The 24986-nt window shown below is 42.3% G+C and overlaps 1 protein-coding gene across 5 annotated transcripts in view; it reads left to right on the top strand.

The window, feature by feature from the left end:
- LRAT (lecithin retinol acyltransferase) overlaps positions 1-24986 on the top strand; it is a 132285-nt gene that overhangs the window by 102914 nt on the left and 4385 nt on the right. For 2 of the 5 annotated variants that reach the window (XM_057310140.1, XM_057310141.1), the window contains one exon: positions 21228-21768. The exons of 1 other annotated variant lie outside the window; for it this stretch is intronic. In XM_057310140.1, coding sequence (XP_057166123.1) covers positions 21229-21768 — 540 coding nt within the window. In that variant the 5' untranslated portion in view covers position 21228. Of the gene's footprint in view, positions 1-12013; positions 12170-14002; positions 20943-21227; positions 21769-24986 lie in introns of those variants that run through there. 2 more of the 5 variants (XM_057310139.1, XM_026499525.4) reach the window with 2 other exon arrangements.

Consider the following 24986-nt stretch of genomic DNA (forward strand, 5'->3'; position numbering starts at 1 on the left):
TTTCTATGTATTGTATTTATTAATATATATGTAGATGTGTGTGTGTGTGTGTGTGTGTGTGTGTGTGTGTGTGTGGCACCAACATGGCATGTGCTGTGCAAAGTGAGCTAGTAAAACAAAACATTTAACCTATGGATCTAGCACTCGAGTTGCTTTGAAGCCCTTTCGGAATATTAAACAAAACAATAATATGACAGCAAAACAAAATCACAAAGAAATAGAACTTTTAGATCCGGAGTGGACCAAATAAACCTCAAGCTGTGAGTAGCAACACAGAATTGAAACAGTAATTCAAGGGAAAATGGTGGAGTCAAGCATGCTTCACTGAGGAAAGAAGGACCCTGATAATAATGGTTCATTCGTGTATCGGTACCCATACATGTATAGTTTCGACAATGCCATCATTTGGTACAGGGCGCCTTTTTGTAATCCTTGGTTGTATATGTCCTATCTTCAACTATCGTTGAAGGCCCTCCAAGGCAGAGCTGATGTCTCACACCTCTTCATATTTCCAGCACTTACTATGGGATAAGTATATATTCCCAACTTACTATTGATTAAGTAAGTGAAAGCGAACATAGGGCATTCGCTGGCTGGTGTATACGATGATCACTGAGTCAGTTTCATAAAGCTTGCCAGGTAATTTCACATTGGCCATATTGACGATCTTCGTAGGAGGTGGCTTCTAAGCCCAAGCACCATGTCCTGCATGTAGAGGGGCCTCATTAGCACATATCAGTTCATTCGATGAGCATTATTTTTAAAAGCCTACCTGACCTACTGAGGGTCTTTCGGCACTTATTAATTCACTTGCTCTTCCTCACAACCTAATGACACCGGGCTGGAGGCACAGCACACAATGAAGAAATAATTTACCTAAGGTCCCGGTAGTTGAGCCAGGATTCAACCAGGCAGTGTGCTCCCAGGTCCGTGCTTTTGATGATGACACTGCATTCCCTTACCTCTCAAAGCAGTGCCACCACAGTCTTCATCTCTGCAGTGAGGTGACACTCCCCCCTGCATGATCTCTTTTGGTAGAGTTGGACATTTTTGCTCCCAAGGTATAAGAGAACGTGTGGTACACGTGGGTTTGAGGCTCTGCCTTGATCTAGCATTGATATGTTTAAAGTGATCCCAATTTTAATACTGTGAATATCATGAGCTTAGCTTGGTGCTGGTTTGAGCAGGATATTGAAACATATTTTTCAAGCCTCTGGTAAAATATTTGTATAGTTTTTAAATATTAAGATTAATATTTTGATTCTTCATGATCTGAAGTTTGGTTATTTTTGTAAATAAACTGTTGATCCTATTCACAATCTCCTTGTCTGCAGCAAGGTTTGCATATTTCTTTTCTCAGAGTTGGACATTATTGCTTCCAAGATATAATGGGATGTGTGGTACATGTGGGTTGGAGGCTTCACTTCATCTAGCACTAATACACTGAAAGCCATTCAGCTTTCAAAGATATGAGTCAATCTTTTTGATAGCTGAATAATATTCCATTATATATATGCACCACAACTTCTTAATCCAGTCATCTGTTGAAGGACATCTCGGCTCCTTCCACGATTTAGCTATTGTGGACAGAGCTGCTATGAACGTCGGGGTGCATATGGCCCTTCTCTTCACTACGTCTGTATCTTTGGGGCAAATACCCAGTAGTGCAATGGCTGGATCATAGGGTAGCTCAATTTTTAACTTTTTAAGGGACCTCCACACTGTTTTCCAGAGTGGCTGTACCAACTTGCATTCCCACCAACAATGTAGGAGGGATCCCCTTTCTCCACATCCTCTCCAACAATTGTTATTTCTTGCCTTGTCAATTTTTGCCATTCTAGCTGGCGTAAGGTGGTATCTTAGTGTGGTTTTGATTTGAATTTCCCTGATGGCTAGGGACACTGAGAAACAAACTGAGGGCTTCAGAGGGGAGGGGGGTGGGGGAATGGGATAGGCTGGTGATGGGTAGTAAGGAGGGCACGTATTGCATGGTGCACTGGGTGTTATACACAACTAATGAATCATCGAACTTTACATCAAAAACCAGGGATGTACTGTATGGTGACTAACATAATATAATAAAAAAAATATTAAAATAAATAACTAAATAAATAAATAAAAGACATAAGACTATATAGAGCAATAAAAAAAAAGATTTTGTTTGTTTGAGAGAGAAAAAAAGAGAACATGAGTGCGGTTAGGGGCAGAGGGGGAAGCGGACTCCCCGCTGAGCAGGAGGCCCAGTGTGGGGCACGGTCCCAGCACTCCGGGATCGTGTCCTGAGCTGAAGGCAGATACTTGACTGACTGAGCCACCCAGGTGCCCCTAAAGATTTTAAAGTAATCCCTATACCCAACATAAGACTCAAATTTACAACCCCAAGATCAAGAGTCACACACCACTGACTGAGCCAGCGCAGTGGTCTTTCTAAAATGTGTATCCTAAAAGCAATAATGGTCTAAAGAAACATACTAATAAAAGAACATAGATGAATTTATATTAAAGAATAACCCTCAAATTATATGAATATAAAAAGTGAAGTGTATGTTGAACAGAGCGTTATAAATTATCCACAACCCGATTTGACTTAATTGTTCTATGACAGTTAAAATTCTGACAGTTGAAGAAATGTTGAATTAGAATTAAGAAACGAACCCAATAACAGACCTGTTAAAAGATTAAGTTGTAATGCGTTTTTTTAAGATTTTATTTATTTAGGGGCGCCTGGGTGGCTCAGATGGTTAGGCGTCTGCCTTCGGCTCAGGTCATGATCCCGGGGTCCTGGGATCAAGTCCCACGTCGGGCTCCCTGCTCAGCGGGGAGCCTGCTTCTCCCTCTGTCTGCTGTTGCCCGTGCTTGTGTTCTCTCTCTCTGTCAAATAAATAAATAAAATCTTATAGAAAAAAAAGATTTTGTTTATTTTTCAGGGAAAAAGACACTACTTCATTATCAGGTATAGATAGTCTCACTTAAGAGACAATTGTTTTAAAGTTGAGGTTAAATTACCGGGTAGGAACATATACTAAAATACTAGTGCAGCTGAATAAACAACCAAGACTTCCTAACTGTCTAAGTAATTTCTAAATTCATGAGTTAAAAGCTTACTGGTCAACAGCAATTTATTAATTTCAGTAATAATAACTACTTAACGTTTTAAGGTTCCAGAACTCTCAGAATTTAAATTAACTAAGAAGTAATGAATATTAACATTTAATTAGTACAATAATATTATCTTATGCTAACCTCCCTTTATGTATCTAACATAAGACTAACATCATCTTGACTGTAACAAATAAGTATGGCACCAAAAATTTGCCTTGTGTGATTCTAGAAACCCTGTTTTCATAATGCAATAAAGAGATTGAAAAAGAAAAAAAAATATGAGTCAATCTTGGCCGACATTTCATCCTTCCTTGAGCTCCTAAAGGAGCTCACATTATTCTCTTATCACATATGGCCCTGGATTGTTATAGAAGACTGGTCTGCATTCTGCAGGGCAGAAATATCTGTCTAGTAAATCAGGAAATAGATTTTTAAAAGTCTGGGGAGAAGTCTGTATCCCCTGAAATTCATGAGCAGACTTTTCTTTTTGAACGTAATTACATTAATTGTAGAAGTATGATTAATAACAGTTCTTACATAATTTTCCATCTCTTCATTAAGCCCACATCCCACCTGGTTATATGTAGAAGAAAAAATGGGTCCAATTTATATTGACAGTCATTAACTTACAAAGGAAATAGTAACCCGGGGCAGGTGCTCTTATTTGAAATTAATCTTTGTTTGAAATAACACATTTAGAAATTGCTCTTAAACATGGATTTTATTCATTTGAGTAATAATGAATGTATTTTTTAAAGATTTTGTGCATTTATTTGAGAGAGAGAGAGAGTGCGAGCACAAGCCTGCAGGAGCAGGGCGGAAGGGGCAGAGGCAGAAGGAGAGGGACGAGCAAACTCCCAGCTGAGTGTGGAGCCCTACTTGGCTGCGCCCCAGGACCCTGAGATGACCTGAGCTGAAGTCAGACACTTAAACTGAGAAGCCACCCAGGCGCCCCATGACTGTATTTAGTACTATGTAAAACTGGCAGCTGAAATTGCACAGTGGAAAAATAAAATCAAAGGCTAGTTGTGTCAATTCCTCATGGCAAAAAGTATAAGAGGAAATAATAATCCTCCCTGATACCAGCTTGGTGATTAACATAGTATATGAAGAAAATGAAAAATTGTTTTAAAACACTGACCATCAAGCTATCTTCTGTCAGTCTTAATACCAGGGCAAATATTGAATGTGTAAATTCTTATATCAGTGCCTATATAATCCATCATGATATTTATTCTACATCCTTAATAATTCTATTGCTTTTATACATCCTTGCATAATTGTAGTTATATTCATTTTCCACATTATTATTCAAGAAATTAACAAAAACAATGTTTAAAATATCACAAGGAAAATATTTTGTTACTAGATGACAGTATCTATACTCTATCCAAGCAGTTCATCTACCTTTCCCTTTTCATTTAATTTCCTCATTTCCCCTTCTCCTATCACGGATACACATCTTGGTCACAATACCCCTGTGACCCTGTCCTGGACAGTGGTGATCTTTTTCTGAATGACTTCCATGCATGTATGCATACATAGAAGCATAAATTATATATATATATATATATATATATATACACACACACACATATGTATATATATATAACAATTTATTAGTATATACTACTAATAAAAATGTGTATTTGTATACCTATGTATTTTTTTCCCATGCTTTAAGCCCCAAGAGCATGGGACAGAAGATATACTCTAACGGTCTTGTGGTCATTAGTGAATACTCCCTGTGAACACTCTCATGATGTGTCTATTGAGATATTCTGACTTCAGCACGTACTTTGGGGTGTACGGTTTGGTCCATGCTCAAAGGCTAAAGCTTGAAGGCAAAAAATCTTAGGGGAAGAAAAGCAACATCTTGATACCTTGTGAGGAACATAATATGTGCTGGGTGTAAACTTCTCACTTGCTACCACCAATTTTGCACCCCGGCAAAGAGTTTTGAATTTTAAGGCTGATGGCAGCATGCCAATGCTAGTGCTGATGCTATAGCAAAGAAACTGGAAGGATGCTTCTGTCCGTTAGAACGCAAGTTTTACCATGGCGTAAGTCTTCTCCAGCTAACTGTAAATGAAACCGTGGGGAAAAATCAACTTAGGGTTGGTGGAAGCCCATTGCTAAAACAAAGGGCATCATTACCACTGCTGACACTTGGGAGGACAGACCAGTAACTGCAAGGATGGTGGCTGGAAGAGACTAAGGCTAGACTCTAATCAGAGCTTTAGGAAAAGGGCTTTCTAATATACAGCAGTGGGCACGCTTGTCCATAAGGGCCATACTATACCTATCCTGTAAAATGCTCTTCAGCAGAAGCTGCTGTTGTCAAGGACATGCTTTTTACCTTTTATCCATGATGCATGTGTGTATTTAAAATGCCTTCCAATTCTACAAGGACCCAGATGGGGTTAGATTAGAGGTATCAGGACAAACTCATAGTTTTTAATATGTAAAGACAGTCATGGAAATAAATATAGATTACCGTGTATGTGGACATGTATATATACATATATGTATATGGGTACCACTATTTTTTTCTGTCAGCTGAGAGGGCCTAGAAGCAGTAGTAATGAATATACCAAGTATCCAGATTTTAATTTCAAAATATCCTTCTACACTAGGAGGAACAAGGGCAGTGTAGATTGAAGATTGGGGTAGGAAAGAAATAGATAAGCTTGGAACATCTGGGGGTGGCAGAAAGTGGTGAAATGCTCAAAGAATGGGAGACAAATCCAAAGAATACACAGGCCAGTCTGAAGAAGCTCCCAAAGACAAACTTTTAATAATCTGACCATCAAAATAAAAAATAGATCAATGGATTGCAACCCGCTGAACAAAGTAAGGATACAGTGAAGCCCAAAGGAATATTAATAAGTAGGGGAGAATGGAGAACTTCCTTATGATAGAAATCTAATTTCTTATTATAGAAAGGATGATGAAAATAGGAAAACTACCATTTGATAACATTTTGGGTTCCTAGATCCAATTTCGATGCGGCTAGATCAGAGTACCGTTTTCCCTAAACACCAACAATTCTCTGGACACCAACTACAAACGGATGTCCTACAATTCAGCTCAATTCTGACACTCTCTACCTGGAGATAGCAAACCAGGACACAACAACCTGGAGACAGATACAGGTTATGGGCTCAGTTCTACAGGACTCTTCTCTTCCACCCCCACGTCAGACTAGTCTAAAGCCTAGGTCGTTACCTGTACTTCTGACTGATTGGCTAGAAATCAGAGGTTCCCATAATTCCCCCTTTGGGTTTGAGTAATTTGCTAGAGCGGCTCATAGAACTCAGCAAACCCATTTATTCACTAGATTACCTACTTATTGTAAAAGGATACAACTCAACAATAGCCGGATGGAAGAGATGCATAGAGCAAGGGTGTGGGAAGACGCCGGAACTTCTATGCTCATTCCAGGTGTGGCAGTCTCCCTGCATCTCCTGGTGTTCACCAACTTGGAAGCTCTAGGAAGCCTGCCCCTTGGAGTTTTTATAGGAGCTTCATTACGTAAGCATGGTTGATTAAATCATTGGCCATTGGTGACTGATTTGACCTCCAGCCCTTCCCTCCTCAGTGGAGGTGAGAGGGATGGCACTGAAACTTTCAACCTTCTGATTACATGGTTTGTTCCTCTGGTGATGGCCCCCACCCTTAGGGGATCTAAGGGCATTGCAAAAGTCACCTCATTAACACAACAAAACACACCTTTGTTGCTCTCATCACTTCAGAAATTCCAAAGGTTTTAGGAGCTTTGTGTCAGAAGTGGGAGGAAGACCAAATACATTTCTTATTATAAACCACAATGTCGCAGGCAAACATCTTGGTAAGAACTGATTCAGGCGAGAATCATGAATGGATGCTAAAACCGTGGCAGAAAGTTAGCTATCGCCAGGTCATAGAAATAGTCCCAACCGAGCAAAGTTAGTGTTCCTAGCATCAGTGCCTTGCAGGCTGAGACCCCCGGGAAGACACCTGTGGTTGAACAAGCTGGGATTATGAATGGTGGCAGTAAGCAAGAATGCACCCCATGGGAAACCATGGGGCGGTTCAGTGAGAGGGTATTAGGTTAACTCTGGAGAGGGCTAAAGAAAAAGGTTCTGGATTGAAGTTGTCAGGAAGTGTGAGTAATCCTATCATTGGATATCTCTGGAAATCTTACGCAGAAGGAAGGAAGAGTGGGTTGAAGTGAGAGCTGTAATCGGCAAAGCAGCCGCAGGCATACATATTTTAACCAAGAGAGGGGGAGGCTTGGTCATTTGTGCAATGATGACAGTGTTCATTGTTTTGTCTGTGTTCAGACATGATAATGGAGGGGTCTTGTCACAAGGTCACAGAGTAGCCTTGACAAATATTGATGTTCTGTGAAACAGCTTATGTTCAACACAAGAACTCCAAGGCCCAGCTTGGGGGAGGGGGGGAGGCAGTGCATCTCCCAGCAACCCCAAGGCCTGGCTGGTGGCATTCTCAGACCCCAGGTGTCAGGGACTGCTTTTCTCCTTCTCGCTAGTAACCCATTAACCAGAATCGACCAAATCAACATCCTTTGCCTACTGATATGAAAGAAAACAACAATACTCTTGTGGCGTTTCTGCCAAGAATGCATACCCTGACTCTAACCGAGAGGAATATGAAACACAAAATGGTGGATATGCGATGAAAGAGCACGCCTCTGTTCCTCAAAAATGCCAGTGTTGTGAAAGGAAGAGATTGAGGAATTGTCCTAGATGAAAGGAGATGAGGCAAGTGGCTACAATCAGTGAATTGGAATTTTCATTCGCAATAGCAGACAAGACTAGGGTAATTGGCAAATCCTAAGTAAATCTGTAGTTTAGCTCACTGTAGCAATGTTCATTTTCTGATTTTGATAGTGATACCGTGATATTTAAGAGAATGTCTACTTTTAGGAAGGACATTGAAGAATTTAGGGGTAACAGGGCATCATATCTACAACTTACTCTCAAATAGTTCAGAAAAAAAGTATATATAAATGTATATGTCTGTGCAGATGTGTGTGTGTGTACAGAGAGAGAAAGGATAAAGCAAAATTTGGAAAATCTGGGTGAAGAATACATGAGAATTCTTTACATAATTTTTACAACTATTTGTAATTATATCAAAAGTTAAAAGAAAAAATGCCTTTCTCTTCCCATTTACAAGTGCTTTTCTTTTTTGAGTAAAGGTTATCTTGGGTGAGGGTGAATTCAGCCTTGGCGTTTCACTCACCGCATTTTTTTTTTTTTTTTTTTTTGAAGAGAGAGAGAAAGAGCATGAGCAGAGAGGGGCAGAGAGAATCTTAAGCAGGCTCCATGCGGAGCCTGACACAGGGCTTGATCTCACAACCCTGAGATCATGACCTGAGCCTTAATCAGGAGTCAGCCGCTTAACTGACTGAACCACCCAGGCGCCCCTCACTCAGGGCATTCTTGAGTAAAAGATCTATTTATATGCATATGTACATCTAAATCTCATTTCTTAATTTTTTATGGCTATAATAAGGCTGGCATGGGGTTTCCTTGGGAGGTAGCCACTTCCTTCAGCAGGCTTTATACTTGGTAAAATGTATTACAGTTCATCTTTTCTTAATTCTATAGATATGGACTGCTAGGAACATACGTATCGCACTTTGTTTTGAAAAATTCTCTTGGTGGTGGGAGCCCCACCTCACTGAGTGATCCATAGGTGAGCGCCTAAACACTGAATGTTTTCCCTTTTGTGTCTTTTCTATGTGTTGTTGACCTTAGCCGGTATCGACAACATTCTATAAAATATAACATATGCACTCATACTACAGAATTTTCCCTTCAGAATGAGGAAGAAAACAGGAGGGAAGTCTCTTTGGAGAACTTAGTGTGAAACAGTTCTCTTCATTATGAATGTTGCTTAGAAACCTTGTATCTCGAGATTTAAGAAAACAGTTCATGTATGATTTAATCTTGAAGCTAGAGAGTATTTGGTATTCTATAGCCTAAGGAAGGCCACGGTTTGACGTAAAGAAAGTTATTATGTATTATCGTTGTCCAGAACTAGCTGAAGCCACCCCTATGCTGTGGAACTGGGTTGAAATATGCCTAAGATGGAACTCAGATCAGTAACTAGTGCGTCCAGCGTATTGCTTACTCCTAAAACTTCCCTATTACTTTGAAACCTTGCTGCATTTAGATCTTCTTCATGAGTATTGACAATTAGTGATAGCTATGTAATTTTTAATAAGTGTTGTTACAAAATCTGGTGTCGTGGGGGGTCTCTCGTAAGTTCTCAAGGTTATACGTCTGAGTTGCCTTACCGTGAGGACTCCACTATCAGCCTCACTCAGCCCCATTACCTTGTGTCAATGACCTGGGTTTGGCAGAGTTGTAAAGAGGGATAGCTGTGGTCAAGGTGGTTCTCAGGCTGTGAGGGCCACTTGCCTGGGAATCACCTGGGGTGCTCGTTACAACGCAGGTTCCTGCCTCCACCCCAGACCTGTTCAGTCAGAGGCTCTCGGTGGGAGGCTCCGTGAAGTGACCCTTAGGTAACTATTCTCAGTAAAACTTGCCTGAAAGGAAATTTGTAACAGTGAATGTACTTTACTCTCTTCTACATCTCTCTCGTAGTTTTTACCACATCCATACTTAATATCTGAAATACGAGAAACCATAGAAATGATTTTATTCGATCTAAATTTTAGAAGGCCAGAAGTACATAAGCGGTCCTAAATGCAGCTTCTCTGTAGCTCCGCTGTTTTTCAGAAGCTCATGAAGTCATTCTAAGCTTCCGTCGCTGGTTAAAGGAAAGAATTGTAAAGTTGCTAAGAACGACTCACCGCTTCAGCTGTGCTTCTTGTCTAAGCCGATAACCTATGCAATGATGAAATTCGGAAGGAAAGTCTATCAAAAGCTAAACTCATTTCCTTGCTCCCATAAACCTGTTCCTATTCCTCCCTTCCACCTCCTCTTCCTGTCGGTCCAGCTGCTCCAGTAGGGAACCTGAGAGTCATGCCTGGACCCCCTTATTCCTCTTACCACTTCTACCACCACCACTCTGTCCAGGTTATCAGTCTTGGCAGTTTGTCTCCAGCAATATCTCTCATCTTTTTTCCATGCCCCTCCATCTCATCCCCCACCCCCACCTTATTCTAGCTCTCTTCCCTGGACCACTACATGGCCGTCCAACGGGTCTCTGCCTCCAGTTTCTCTCCCTTCTCCTTTCAATCCACTCTCCATCCTGCCTTCAGAGTTACCTTGGAGCGAATCATTCCCCTTGTTGTAAGCCTGCAGTGGCTCTCTGGTGCCTCCGCAGTAAAGCCTGAAGTCCCATCAGGGCATGGGAGGCCTTCGCAACGTGGCCCCCACAAACTCCCGGTGGGAGCTCTAACCTCTACTCAGAGCAGCATACACCTTATATTCTAGTTGAACTTGCAAAATACACCAAACACTTTTCTATAATCTTGCCTTTATTCATGCTGCGCCTTTGTCTGGCCTCCTGGCACCGACTATGTCACAAACTCTGACTCCTTGTGGCACTGCCTAGGTGTTACCCCTTCTCTCACTTTTCTTGATCCAATTAGAAGTGATTGCTCCCTCAGAAGTGTCCCAGCACCACTACTGCTTGCTGCTGTTCAGCACATCACACTGAACTATGGAAGTTTTATTTAGGTCTGTCTGCTCCCTACCTAATGGCTCTGTGTTTCATTAGGAAGGGGACCAAATCTCATTTATTGTTGCATTTCTGGGTGTCCACACAGAACCTGAGACCCACCTGGAGATCCCCATTTCTAGAATTTCCTACTACCCTCTGGATCTTTGCTGCCTCTTGCAAATTTCCATGAACGCTAGGGGCAATCAATAGATTGTTAAATGTGTTCCAGAAAGAAAACTATCATTTCTTGAGTTCTTACTAGGTCTTCAAAGAATATATACATATCAATTTTTTAATCCTTACAACAACCTTCTGAGGTATCCATCATTTTTATTAGCATTCTCATTTGAAAATGGAGATAACTCAGACCAGAGGAGTTAAACCACTTGCCCAAGGTCACAAAGCTACAAAAATAAAAGAGCCAGGAGTTGAACCCAGGCAATCTGGCTACAGAGTAGACATGCTTGAACATCCTATCATCCCATTTTCATTCCCATTACATGAGAACTATGGACAGTCAATAGATTTGCCTAGTCCTTTCCATTGCCTGACTCTGACCCCTTGGTCTGATCCAGCCTCCCCCTGGGTACTTAATTATTTGGGAGAAATAAATACATACTTCTTCAGAAATTGGCAAATATTATAAGTAGGTATATTTCATCTAATCTATTTGGCTAAAAAAGCATGGAAAAATTTTATTCATATGTACAACTTTTGGATATATAATCTGTAATTTAAAATTCTAAATAAATACAATGTAAATTATGCTAAGATTTTATTATTTTATGACATTTGACCATTTTATAAATTTGACATTTGCTAATGGGACAATACTAAAATGTATTACTTTCATCTTTCTTAAAGAGGTATGTACGGAATTTTAGAGTCAAAAGGACTTTGAAGTTCACTCAGAAAGATGATTCTATACCCAAGGTAATACAATCTTAAACACAGGAATAATTTTGAAATATTAACCAATAAGATTCAAGGTTCTTACCTAATTCAAGTAAGTGTAACTTCATAACTAAAATTGTAAATGTTAGATAAAATTTAAGTGGGAGTTCTATTGAATGCCCACTGTGAACTCAGAACACTTATAGATACTTAGTTTTAATCAAGGATGATGCATTTCTAGATAATATTGCTAAAATGAGACTGTTTTAAGTCACATTTTTGGTCAATAATCTTGGCAATAAACTTTTTAAAAAAATATCAATAATTACTCTTTCTTTTTTTTTTTTAAAGATTTTATTTATTTATTTGACAGAGATAGAGACAGCCAGCGAGAGAGGGAACACAAGCAGGAGGAGTGGGAGAGGAAGAAGCAGGCTCATAGCAGAGGAGCCTGATGTGGGGCTCGATCCCATAACGCCAGGATCACGCCCTGAGCCGAAGGCAGACGCCCAACCGCTATGCCACCCAGGTGCCCCAATAATTACTCTTTCTTATTCATTCTTCCTGAATTTGGCATTCTGAAAAAAGAACACATTGATAGCTATTCTACATTGAAAGATTAAATAAATAGAGAAAAATCTTGAAGATTTCTTCCATTTAATCTATAAAGCAAAATACTGGGTTAATAGCTCCATGCCAAGCATGAAGCCCAACATGGGGCTTAAACTCACAACCCTGAGATCAAGACCTGAGCTGAGAACAAGAGTCCGATGCTTAACTGATTGAGCCAACCAGGTGTCCCAAATACTTGGTTAAATTGTAATTGTTATTTTTTTTTGAAAGACAAAAACCAGAAATTGTTATTTGAAAACCAAATGGTACAGCCATAAAAGACACACAGTAGTCCCCCTTATCTTCGGGGGATAGTTCCAAGGCCCCCAGTGGATGCTTAAAACCACAGATACTACCAAACCCTATATATACTATGTTTTTTCCTATACATACATACCTATGATAAAGTTTAATTTTTAAAATTAGGTGCAGTAGGAGAATAACAATAATAAATAATGATAGAACAATTATAACAATAAACTGTGACAAAAGTTATGTGAATGTGGTCTCTTTCCAAATATCTTATTGTACTGTACTCATCCTTTTTTTCTTATGATGACATGAGATGATAAAAAGCCTACATTATGAAATGCAGTCAGGTGGAAGACATAGGCATCGTGACGCAGTGTTAGGCTACTAATAACCTCCTGAGGATATGTCAGAAGGAAGATCTACTTCCAAACTGTGGTTAACTGTGAATAACTGAAACCAAATGAAGCAAAACTCGGGTGAGGGGTTGGGCCCTGTATAAGAAAATCTGGTCCCTCTCATCAAAAGTAAAAACGAGGGCTGGAAGAGCCATCATTTGAAGAAACAGAGAGTTTAGATTGTTGTCTTATATTTGACTTGCCAGTAAGGCATGCAGGATGACTCTCTAGCTATTGCTAGATTGAATTCCAGAAAGTTCAGGAGGTGAAGAGACAATGAGAGTCCTCAGCAGGGAGGGTAATGGATACTAGGACCACTTTTGTACAGGAGTTGACGGGATGTGAGCTGAACTAATTTACTTAGCATCACAAAGCAGGTTATGACAATATTTTGGGTGATATTGGACCAAATGTAGGAAATGTACTAACGATGTCAAAGATGTCTAAATTTGGCTAAATCTTTGGGCCTGGCACCAACATCACTCTGTAATGGCTCCCCTATTGGTATGGCCTGCTGACTGTGGCCTGGCACCCTGAGGTTCACAGTATGGCTGGTTTGGTTATTTACCCTTCTGTGGGAAGAAGGTCACTGGTGGAAAAGACAAGCGATCTCACAGACCACTCTCATGCTGACTGCAAGCCTGCATTCCCAGGTTCCAGAATGCATTTAGGATTCTGGTTTTCTGGATGCCATCTGATCTACAAAGATTAGAGCCAGTGGTGATGGTGCCCTTAAAGGGTACCACAGAAAAATACCAAGAACCCTCACTTCCACATTAGCACCTTCCAGAATTAAATAAGAGAGATAAAAGAATAACAGATAGGAAAAAAGAAAGTGTAATATATATAAGTGTTAGAACATGAAATAGTTATGACCAAAGGGCAAATATCTTGGTTTATTCTTTTTGAAAGTTAAACTAATTGAACATTAAAATGACAGTGATTTCTGATTTAAACTTCTATTGGATGAAAACAATTACACAGATTTTTAATTCATCTTTAAAGGAAAAGTTATTGAATTTATTTTCTGTGTTGATTCTGTGTGATCCAAGTTCAGTTCCACACATATGCTTTTTTTTTTTTTTAAAGTAATCTCTGCACCCAACATGGGGCTTGAACTCAGAACCCAGAGATCAAGAGTCACATGCTCTACTGACTGAGCCAGCTAGGCACCCCCCCCCCCACTCATGTGCTTTCCATGTAAAGAATGGGTGTAAATAAAATGCAAGTAATCCAGCTTCATGGGAAGCCACAGTAGAGGGCAACCAGGATAAAAATAAGTGAACTTAATTCAAACATGAAGGTTTGTGCCTACAGAGAACACAGGCAGCCTGGTGCTTAAAGAGAGATCTGTCCACTTGGACTTCTTCCAGTTAAGAGGTTTGCGACAATTTAAAATCAAATTTCCCTTTTTTTGTAGCTGCTTGAGCTGTTTAGGTATGAGTCAGCTTTAGCCGAACCACACTGAATTTTGTTTTGGAAGGGGGTGGGTTAAGAGTCAACGTAATTACAAAAACACCAGAATGATATGCTTACTTCCCTTCAAATTCAGTTTAGAAATCAAAGAGATATTATCCTTTTCAAGAACATATCAATTATATATATTGCTACAAAATATTGATGAGACGGTGTGTTTATATCATTTAAAGCTGTACGATCCAACGTACATAATCAAAGGAGCCCCTGATTATCAGCACCAACTGTTACCAAACTTTCGCCCCGTCTCTCGGGCCCTTCTTACGGAACGACTGCTTCACTGCAGTAGGAGTGATTTCTCTCACTTTTTTTTTTTTAATTCAATGAGGCATTGCATTGTTTAAAGTAGTTATTGTGAATCCTATTTAGGTTTTCCAAGTACTGGACAGTGATTTATCTTCTTTTCTGGTAATTACTCCCTGTGAAAATTCGCCAAGAACAATAGCGAGGACTCTCCGAAGGGCCTGAGTAATCTGATTTTCATAAGCCCCAGGACCATTCACACTTGGAGGGGTTAGAGAGCATCGCATTCTAATCCAGTTCAGGACGCTTTGCACATGGAGCCTTCTAGGCGCCAGGAGTCTCTGAGATCTCACACACCCCCAGATAGGAGCATCTAAAGCTAAGCCTGATATGAAGAAAGTTCAGCATTCAGTTACCTGTCATTATATCCTTAGAGTGTCTATGCAAGTACAGAGCGTTTTTGAAATTTGGCTAAATCTTTGGGCCTGGCACCAACATCACTCTGTAATGGCTCCCCTATTGGTATGGCCTGCTGACTGTGGCCTGGCACCCTGAAGTTCACAGTATGGCTGGTTTGGTTATTTACCCTTCTGAGGGAAGAAGGTCACTGGTGGAAAAGACAAGCGATCTCACAGACCACTCTCATGCTGACCGCAAGCCTGCATTCCCAGGTTCCAGAATGCATTTAGGATTCTGGTTTTCTGGATGCCATCTGAAAAGAAGATAAATCACTGTCCAGTACTTGGAAAACCTAAATAGGATTCACAATAACTACTTTAAACAATGCAATGCCTCATTGAATTAAAAAAAAAAAGTGAGAGAAATTACTCCTACTGCAGTGAAGCAGTCTCCCACCTGACTGCATTTCATAATGTAAGCTTCTTATCATCTCATGTCATCATAAGAAAAAAAGAAGGATGAGTACAGTACAATAAGATATTTGGAAAGAGACCACATTCACATAACTTTCGTCACAGTTTGTTGTTAAATTTTGAAATATAATACCAAGGTATTTATCACTGTTCCTAGTACTTAGCATTACTGGTGATCGCCAATACTGTCCTGCCTGGCCAAAGGTTATTGTTGCATTTGCTTTTGTTCACAAAGTTGGGTCACCAAATGTTCATATTTACTATTGCCTCACAATGACCAGCTCAAATGAAAGGAAGCAAGAGGAAGTTATTAAGATATCACATGGCTTGCCATTTATCATTTGTATTTTGAAATGAAATGTGCTTTACATATCATGGGGCATCTCGAAATTTTTAGTCATTCCTTGGCATTGTGTCATTTTATCATTTCAAACATGGACACTTGGGGGTTTTGTATGTTTTGAAAAGCATCTTCAAACAAAAGACTGGCCTTTATCTCTGTTTTTATAAATTATAAAGGGCTTCATTGGTGGTGAACAGCTGGAGGAGCAGAGCTCTGTGGAAGCTTCCAGATCTCCCGAGTGTAATTCTCCCTAGGCCCACGGTCTACTCACTGTCCCTCTGTGGTTGCACTCAATGCCAGAAGGCTTATGTGCCCACTTTCTGCTCACCCTTGTGGCTCTGGGCCGAGTCATCAGGAGGGATCTATGAGTAAAAGCATAGCCTTTGTCTGCACTGCATTCTTGGATAACTGTGCTGTCAAAGCAGAAAGGAAAAACACCTCTGCCTTACTTTGTTTTTCTGAAGAATAATACAAATGATATGTTATGAATCTTCGTATAATGATACAGTATATTTGATGGTGTTTAATCCTCCAAGCCTCCCTTTGAAATAGTATTCCCATTTCAGAAAGATGACATTGGGGCTCAGAGGTGACAAGTGACTCGTCTGAGTTCATTGAGCTGTAAATGGCACTATAAGGCCTTAAGCTCGGGATTTTTGCCTCCTTCCTCTATGTCACGGCTGCCTCAACCTGTTATTCATTTATATGAAGCCACATTTACTTTGGTCATGATTCTTGATATTAAATGTACATTCTCTGTTTTTTGCTCAATATTCTTATTTTATGGTTAGCAAAACAAAACAAACAAACAAACAACCCCTAAATCCTAAATCCTGTCTGGCTGGAACTGCAGCCTTTAATCTTTCTAAAGACAATAGGCAAGACGGAGGGCCTCATAATAAGGTGCTAGCCAACCAGGAAGGAAGCTGGGGAAGGAAGTCTTCCTCCCAGGAGGTAATTGATCCCTAACACTGTAGGCAGCTCTGAGTTTGGAGGCTGCAGGAAAAGGTGTCTGCTCTTTTTTCACTGCTTCCAGAGGGAAATGCACAAAGCCTTTATTTTCCCCACTCCGTTAGAATTAGCCAGTTAGGGCCTCTGTGTCCTTGGGGCCAGACCTGAGCATTTGTAATAAAGGCAGAAAGATAGCTCAGAAGAAAAATAAATGTTAAGATTTTCATTACATATGTGCCTCCAGATTTAATAATCTTAAAAATCTAAGAACAACAACAAAATAATCCTAAAGGAGGGCAATAATTTTAAAACATGAAGTTTAGAAAACCAAATTTATCAGGCTTAGGGGCCAGGGGAAAGAAGGTGTAAGAGGTAAGAAGTCTGGGATAACCTAGTTCTGCTTCTGAGCTCCTGCCTTTGGGCAAGACACCGAGCACCTTTGTCTAAGGAGGGTGTGGGACTACATGGCCACTCAAGTGCTGGGCCTTCCTGGCGAGGGAAGGCTATTAACCAGAATCTTCATCAGACCTTCCTCACCATTGCAGTAAAATAACTGATGCTAAAAATTAGACCTCCATGGCACTAGAGAAGCAGGGAAATGAAGTCCAAATTAAAGAGAGAAGGCGTGGGAACTAAGTTTAGGGTTAGGTATTTCACTGAACTTCTAAGACAAGCACAGCATGTGACATATAGCAGGTATTTAATAAATGAATGGATGACAGGTAGACGGACCGATGGAAGGTCAGTCCTTCCCCAGCGGTGATGGACCTGGGGGCAAAGAAACCTGTGGTCGAGTCCTGATCCACACCAACACAGTGATGCAGGCAAAATTACAAGCCTCAATTTCTTCCTGTGTAAAATGGAGATGATACTTCACAGGGTAATGAGGAGGAAGTGAGAAAATGCTTACTTCAGGGCCCAGCACATAGGAAGCACAGAATTTTGTGATCATATCCTCTACTCTAAAGACTTCTCTGAGGAGCAAGGAGTCTCCAGAGGCAAGATGTGTGCAGGTGGGAAACCTGTTAGCTTTCCAGATTTCTGCTGGACTCTGCGCCTTGTCTCTGAGAGTGGGACCTCTTTGTCCTGGGACCCATGATGAGAGCGAGGGCTCCAAGATGAAGCCCAAAAGTTATGAGCCCCAATTTCCGCCTCCTTTGCACAGAAACCCAGCAGAGTCTTGGCCCATGCAGCTGGGAGAAATGGCCCCAGGCTTGAGAGCCGCAGGTGGGGATGCTGTCCCTGTCTGGTGGGAGGATAGGGAAGTGGTGGCTGAGGTGAGAGTCTGTGGACTTTTCAGTGAAGTCTGTGTGTTGACCTGGAAAGCCTCAGCTCTTTTAGAATCCCCAGGCCAGACCTGGTGACCCATTTACGTGCATTTAAGGCATTTGCACATGGAGACTTGTTGAATGTAGCTGACTTTCATACAATCTGGAAAACAAGAGGTCTTTCCAGCAACCCATGCAGATGTTCCTTGGTCTAAATGAATGGTTTCTGGATTAGGAAGGAGAAATGTCTTTTTTTTTTTTTTTAAGATTTATTTATTTTAGAGAGACGGAGAGGGAACGTGTGGGGGAGAGGCAGAGAGAGAGAGTCTTAAGCAGATTCCACACTGAGTGTGGAGCCCCACAGGGGGCTCCAGCTCAGGACCCTGAGATTACAACCCCAACAGAAACCAAGAGTCCTTCGCTTAACCCACTGTGCTACCCAGGCACCCCCAAAGAGAAATTGCTGATGTTAGATTTTTCTTGGGCCTTTCCTTCTAACTTTCGTTCCCAGTTTAGCTAAAATTGATGCAGACTATTAGTCGAAGGGTGACTATTAGCATATAAACATATTTATGAAGTGTGCCTCTAGGGAGCAATCAGAAACTCACCACTCAGCCACAAAAATATATACAAGTCTGAGAACGTTGAGAGTTGCCTTTTGTACAGTAGAGTTACCATGGGGAGGGCAAATCAGTTGAGCCAGCAAGAGCTCATTCGAGGACGCTGCATTTTGTCAGTTGAGAAGCAGCCTAATCTTCCGTAATCACTGCTCGCTTAAGAGGTCTCAGAAGACTTCAGAAACACCGAAAACGGAAATACTCTACAGCCTTCTTTGGGTTACCCGAGGCCGGAGGCCGAATTTCCTCAGGCGGGGCAGGGGAAACTCAAATCAGCTTGGCGCTGCCTAGCTTTCCCAAAACCCCGTGTGGGGACGAGGCTATGGAAGGTCTAGAGGTGATCTCTCCTTAATACTTTTGTGCTCTCAAAGAGTTCTCTGTGGAGCCGTCGGGCAGTTCCCCATACTTCCGTCTCCGCAAATTCCCCAGGTGGAGACAGTCGTAGGCGTTAATAAGCCGCATTAGTGACCACCAGAGACGGAAATCGCTAATTACTAAGTCCCCTTTGATCCCCCTCAGCCGTTTGGCTCCTGACACTGGAGGTTCCGGCATCTCCGCTTTCTTAGAACTGTACCAGACTAGTGTGTCCAGAGCCTTGAGTCAGACGTGGGATCGCCAGTTTAACGTGTGCGCGGAGATTTGGATCAGAATTTTAAAAAACTTCCACAGACTCCCCAGATTTTAAATCCAGCCGCTGAGCTCCTGTGCGGCTGGAAGCTAACAAACGCCCCTGTGCGGGGGTGTTTGGTTAATTTCAGCAACTCCGTAGCTCTGCGCTTTAAATTTTGGGCGCAGACTGGGGAAATAAATGATTTAAAATTTCCAATGCACTGCCTCTCTCCCCTTCTCCATCGTCTGCTTTCGATTCGGTTGTGGGAAATGGAGTTTTCTTCTTTTTGCTGGACTATAATGTGATTCGGGATCATTTGTGAAATGAACAAAAGTCACCGGCAAACGGGACGACTGGGGCAGAACGCTGATGGCAGACCCGGGTGGGAGCAAAGGCCGGGCCTCCGAGGATAATTGGGAGCCAGCCCCCTCCCCTCCTGGTCTCCATGGTCCCCTTCATCTTCCAGGTAAGATGAATGGCCCTTCATCCATCATCCACAGCCAGCCTCCTCCCCCAGGCGAGCGGAGAATCTGCTTCCCGAAGAAACCTATTAGCCTGGAATCGGGCAGCTTTGTGGAGCCAACCGAGGCTCTCTATTGTGGCCTTTGTCTGCGGAATTTAAGCATTTACGTAATGCATTAGCACCGAACTCGGCGCAGGGTCGGGACCCCGCGTGCCGAGCCTGGCGCGGACCGCGCCTCTGCAGCTCCCTCACTCGGCTGCTCCCGGGGACCACCCTTGCCGTTGCGCCTGGGTCACGTTGCAGGCGCTCTGGCAAGGGACGCAGTGCCACATCCCTACTTGGCCAACTCCGGGAGGCTGCGCTTTGAAAGCGGCAACGTTTTGGTGGATGAACCCACGCAGGGTCCATCTGACCCTGTGCCGGAGGAATAAACTTGACATTAATCTGACTTTCCAGGAGGTCGTTGGGGGCTTCGCCGTTTTTCAGCTGACCGTTGGGAGCCGCGCGCTCAACGGTCACTGGTGCGTCCGAACGCAGAGGCGCCTTGGGTTCCAGTCGCCAGAGCAAAGCTAGTCTCCAGTAGACCCGCGTGCCAGCTGAGAGCAAAAAGGATTCAGGACATGTAGAAGGGAGGACGATCCGCGGCGCGTGGGAATAGGTCTCTAGGGAATTTAGGAAGGAATCTGCAGGCTTTGGAGGTGCGCACGCTTCTCAGAGTACATGCAAACACTATAGTAAGCCGAGGTCTCTGGGTATCCAAACCTTAAAGAGGGAGGTGGCTCGGCTCAGAAATCTCGGCGGAGGGGACTTTTCCACCGAAAACTTTCCCGAAGTGCCCAGAATGCGCCCCAGTCCAGACAGGTGCAGGAACTTTTGCGCTGCCCCGCCTCGGCTACTACTCTAAACGGCCGCTTAGAGGACGCAAGGAGCTTAGGTCGTGAGTGCCGAGGGAAACCTGCGTCTGGAAGCGAGTCTCAGGGAAGAACACCGAACCCGGGGGGCCTGCCAGCCCCCTTCCAAAGAATCCGAGGTCCCGCGCGCAGCTCGAGGCGAGCCGCGCCTGTAGCCTGCGCCCAATCAGCGCTCTCTCCAGGTCTGTGACGGCGTTCGGCCCCACCCCGTTGACTGGTATAAAAGGTCTCAGAGAGGGCTTCAGAGCAGAGCTCAGCGCGCGGCCCTGCGCCCCGGCACGGCCCACAGGTGGGTTTCGTAGCTTGTTGCTCTCAGCGCCGGTCCCACTGTCCCCGCCGTCTGCCGCGGTCAGGTCCTCATTCTCCTCAGTCCCCAAGGCCGGGCGGCCAAGTCAATCTCCAGGCTTCTCTCCTTTCCTTTTTGCTCCCCCTTTCTCCAGGGCAGTGCAGTCCCCCGCGGCACTAGGCCGCCCGCCAGCAGGTGAACAGCAGCGCAGCGCCCCTGTCCGGCGAGCTCACCTAGCCTGGCCCGTACCCAAGCGGCGGTCCCCCGAACGCTCCCTTTTCCCTGCAGGATGAAGAACCCAATGCTGGAGGCGCTGTCCCTATTGCTGGAGAAGCTGCTCCTCATCTCCAACTTGAAGCTCTTCAGTTCGGGCACCTCGGGCGAAGACAAGGCGAGGAATAGTTTCTGTGAGATCAGCTCTTTCCTCCGCGGCGACGTGCTGGAAGTGCCCCGGACCCACCTTACCCACTACGGCATCTACCTGGGCGACAATCGTGTCGCCCACATGATGCCCGACATCCTGTTGGCCCTGACCAACGACAAGGGGCGCACACAGAAGGTGGTCTCCAATAAGCGTCTCATTCTAGGCGTCATTGTTAGGGTAGCCAGCATCCGCGTGGACACAGTGGAGGACTTCGCCTACGGAGCTGACATCCTGGTCAATCACCTGGACAAATCCGTCAAGAAGAAGGCGCTGCTCAACGAAGAGGTGGCGCAGAGGGCGGAGAAGCTGCTGGGCCTGACTACCTACAGCCTACTGTGGAACAACTGTGAGCACTTTGTGACCTACTGCAGATTCGGCACCTCGTTCAGCCCCCAGGCCGACAAGGTACACGTGTGACTCACGTCACCGATGGGTTCGGTGGGGATGCCCTTTCCCATCCCTACCCTTTTTCTATACTGTGGGATCAGGGATTGAGTTCTAGAATGAGTAACGATCTCTCTGGTGTTCCTAAAGGAGGCCAAGTAAATAAAAAGCGTTGTCCCTTGCAAGGTAACTTCAAAATACTCGGTTAAAGAGTGTGGCAATGCCGTACGGCTGCCAGATTCCAAATCTTCCCAGTTATTGCTGCAGAGGTCGTCAGGGTGACCACCCAGCCTCGAGGAAATGACAAAAGGGCAGGTGGGCTTGGGGCGGGAGTCAAGAGAAAAATCTGTCACTGTGTGCTTGCAAATTTTCCCAAGAATTGCAATTGGAAGAAAGGGGTTCAGAGTTTGTATTTTATCTATAACCCTGTGTACAAATTGTTGTGCCTTTAAAATTAAGGAAGCAAGCAGGTTTCTCCTTCTGTAAGCTACAGAGTGAATTCCTATTGCTTAATATAAACTATCAAAATTCCCAGTAGGAGGACCTCCCTGGTAGATGCCTTACTCCTGTGTCTGGCTTCAGAGAAGTCATTTCCTTGGTATTCTGAATTCTTTCCTTGAAGGCTTTAATCCCCATCTAGACTTCCTCATTGTTAGGCATCCTTTAACCCTTAGCTCCAAAGGTGGGATTGTTTATGGGTCTCTCAGAGATCAAAACAACTGGTTTTCAAGAAGATCCATTCAATGTAATTTTTATGGGCACTTAAAAAAAAACAGTATTATCATTGAAGATGATTGATTAAATTAGCCACAATTCCAAAGGGGGAGGGATGGGTTTTTTATTTTCTTTTGAAACCTCTTAACTTAAAGATAGTTACCTTTTTAAGCCCGCAACTTCATTTGCAATTAGAAGCTTTCGCAGCCTTCACTGTCGTTGTTAAAGAGGTTATCGTTAATGGTCACTCTTAATTGAAACCTGGGCCATCACCTAAGGAGCTTCACATTTTAGCCTTCATGTTTAGATACTTTTTGGACCAAGAGAATGAGTCCATGCTACCGATTTTGTCCTGCTCCACATCTTGATTCATTTTTTGACCCATATGGGAAAATCTTTTTCTCCTCTGTGGCAGAACATACAAGCACCACGCTATGCTTTGTATACATCGGTATATGAAACTCCTTATAGATTATTTAAAGAGCCACAACAGACTCAATCCAGGAATTTTTTTCTAAGTAAAATAAAAATATAGCTAGAGCAGTGTGCCATGATTGAAGAACCACAGCCCCAGTCCAGGCCTGATTAGAAATGAACTTGACTACATTTACAAACACTGGCTCCAAAGTGTACAAAAGGAAACACGTCAGATTTACTTAGGAACCAAGCAAATTATTTCTCTAAGGAAAAACAGTATTTCTCTCCAGTAATTAGGAGTTACCCTTTCATGGAACACATATAGCACTGTATTCTATATTTTGACCAAAAAAAAAAAAAAAGTACAAGTGCTTTTTTTGAGGTCATAAAATATTTAATCTGCATAAATAACTAGCTGGAGTAGTTTTTCATCTTTGGAAACTTTGTAAGGTTTTACAGAAGTAGAGAAGTGTTTTAATTGCTGTTGCTGCATAGCACCTCTTGTGAAACTGAGTTTTTGTCTTCACTTTGAATGGTATAACAAACAATTTGGCCAGAGTAGATTTCCTGGGGGAAAAAAAAAATCCCCATCCCAAATTTTCCAATTCTAAGAACTGGTGTTTTGTTTTGTTTTTGTTTTTGTTTGAACATGCCTTGAGAGAAGTAGGTCATTAATAGTGAAGGAGGACTGATTTCTACTTTTCAGAGATGTAAGGAATTACTTGATTCAGGGTCTGATTGTTGAGTTTTCCATCTATGTATACTATTGTAAGCCTAACACTGAGAGTTGCAAGTTGTCTCTTACTTAAATTTGAGTTTATAAACACCCTGAAGAGCACTTTCCCTCATGAAAGCACTGCAACTAATTTGAAAATAAATTGGAAGAAAACATTTTGCCTTTTTGTAGCATGAAGCCCTTTTTAACAAGTTTAGGAATCATAAAATTAAGGGAGCTTTATATTACTGTTAACAATTTCAGTGTTTTGTAAACTATAATGCCTTTTAATTACTATTACTATGCCTTCTGCTTTTTCGACTCCTTTTTTTTTTTTTTAATGTTGTTGGTACTGCTTTTCATTGCCAAAAAATGAATGCAAACACCCATTTTAATTTCTGGGGTTTCAGTGCTCAAAAAGTGCCCCTACGGGCTTCTTAACACCTTCTGGCAATGCTGGACATTCCCTCCTGTCAAGCAGCACTAGAGATGCTTCCTGGGCTAATGGCCAAGTGAACAAGAACAGGACATTAGAAGTAAGATGCTCCTTGAGAAAGTCTGCTTTTGGGGAAAGGAGTCCACAATGATTCTCTGTTTTCCTTAGTTAACAATTATAGGGAAAAAGACAAAAGGAGCACAACCGTACGAAGACAGCTTACTCATTTACCTAGATGCATATCTTCCCATTATTTGCCAAGTACTTTTTCTCATTGTCCTGAAAACTTCATTTAGTTTGATCCTCACCACTTTAAGATCGTGTATTTGGGACTCAGTGTTTTTGTTTAGCAGAAAGAGACAAATCATCTGTTTGACATGTAAGAAAAACAACATCTGGATAGCTCACGGGAAGTTTTGTATTTGTCTAGAAATTGTAAAAAAGTATGGATAGAGACACAACCTTACAGTCAAGATAGCGCATTAAAATATTTTGGGCTTGTATACTCTGTCCATTAAGAATGTAGAAACCTAGCTGTCCAGGACCATGTAGGCCACCGTAGGAGACCCTCAAAGCATATACAATGTCATGTCTAGAAAAGGAGCTTAAAACTAGTACGAGTAGTGAAAGTCATATAAAAATGGAGCAGTTCGTTGCTAAATTTTGCTCTGACGGTGATGAGGTGGAGATAATTGGCAACAGATGTAGCAGTAATGATAATCATTGTAATGCCTTACATTTATGCAGCATGTAAAAGAATACAGAGTACTTTTGCATTAAAAATCTCACTTGATCCTCACAACAATCTCCTTATTCCCGTGGAGGAAAAGAGGATAGTCTGAACAAGTTAAATGATTTACGTGAGATTTGCTCGATCTAATAAGAGGTGAGCCAGGACTCAAACATAAGCCATCACTTCTGAGTAAAATTAGTTTTTAAAGGCAAACAATTTCACAT

This window comes from Ursus arctos, unplaced genomic scaffold (assembly GCF_023065955.2).
Source record: "Ursus arctos isolate Adak ecotype North America unplaced genomic scaffold, UrsArc2.0 scaffold_11, whole genome shotgun sequence".
In the NCBI taxonomy this organism is placed as follows: Eukaryota; Metazoa; Chordata; class Mammalia; order Carnivora; family Ursidae; genus Ursus; species Ursus arctos.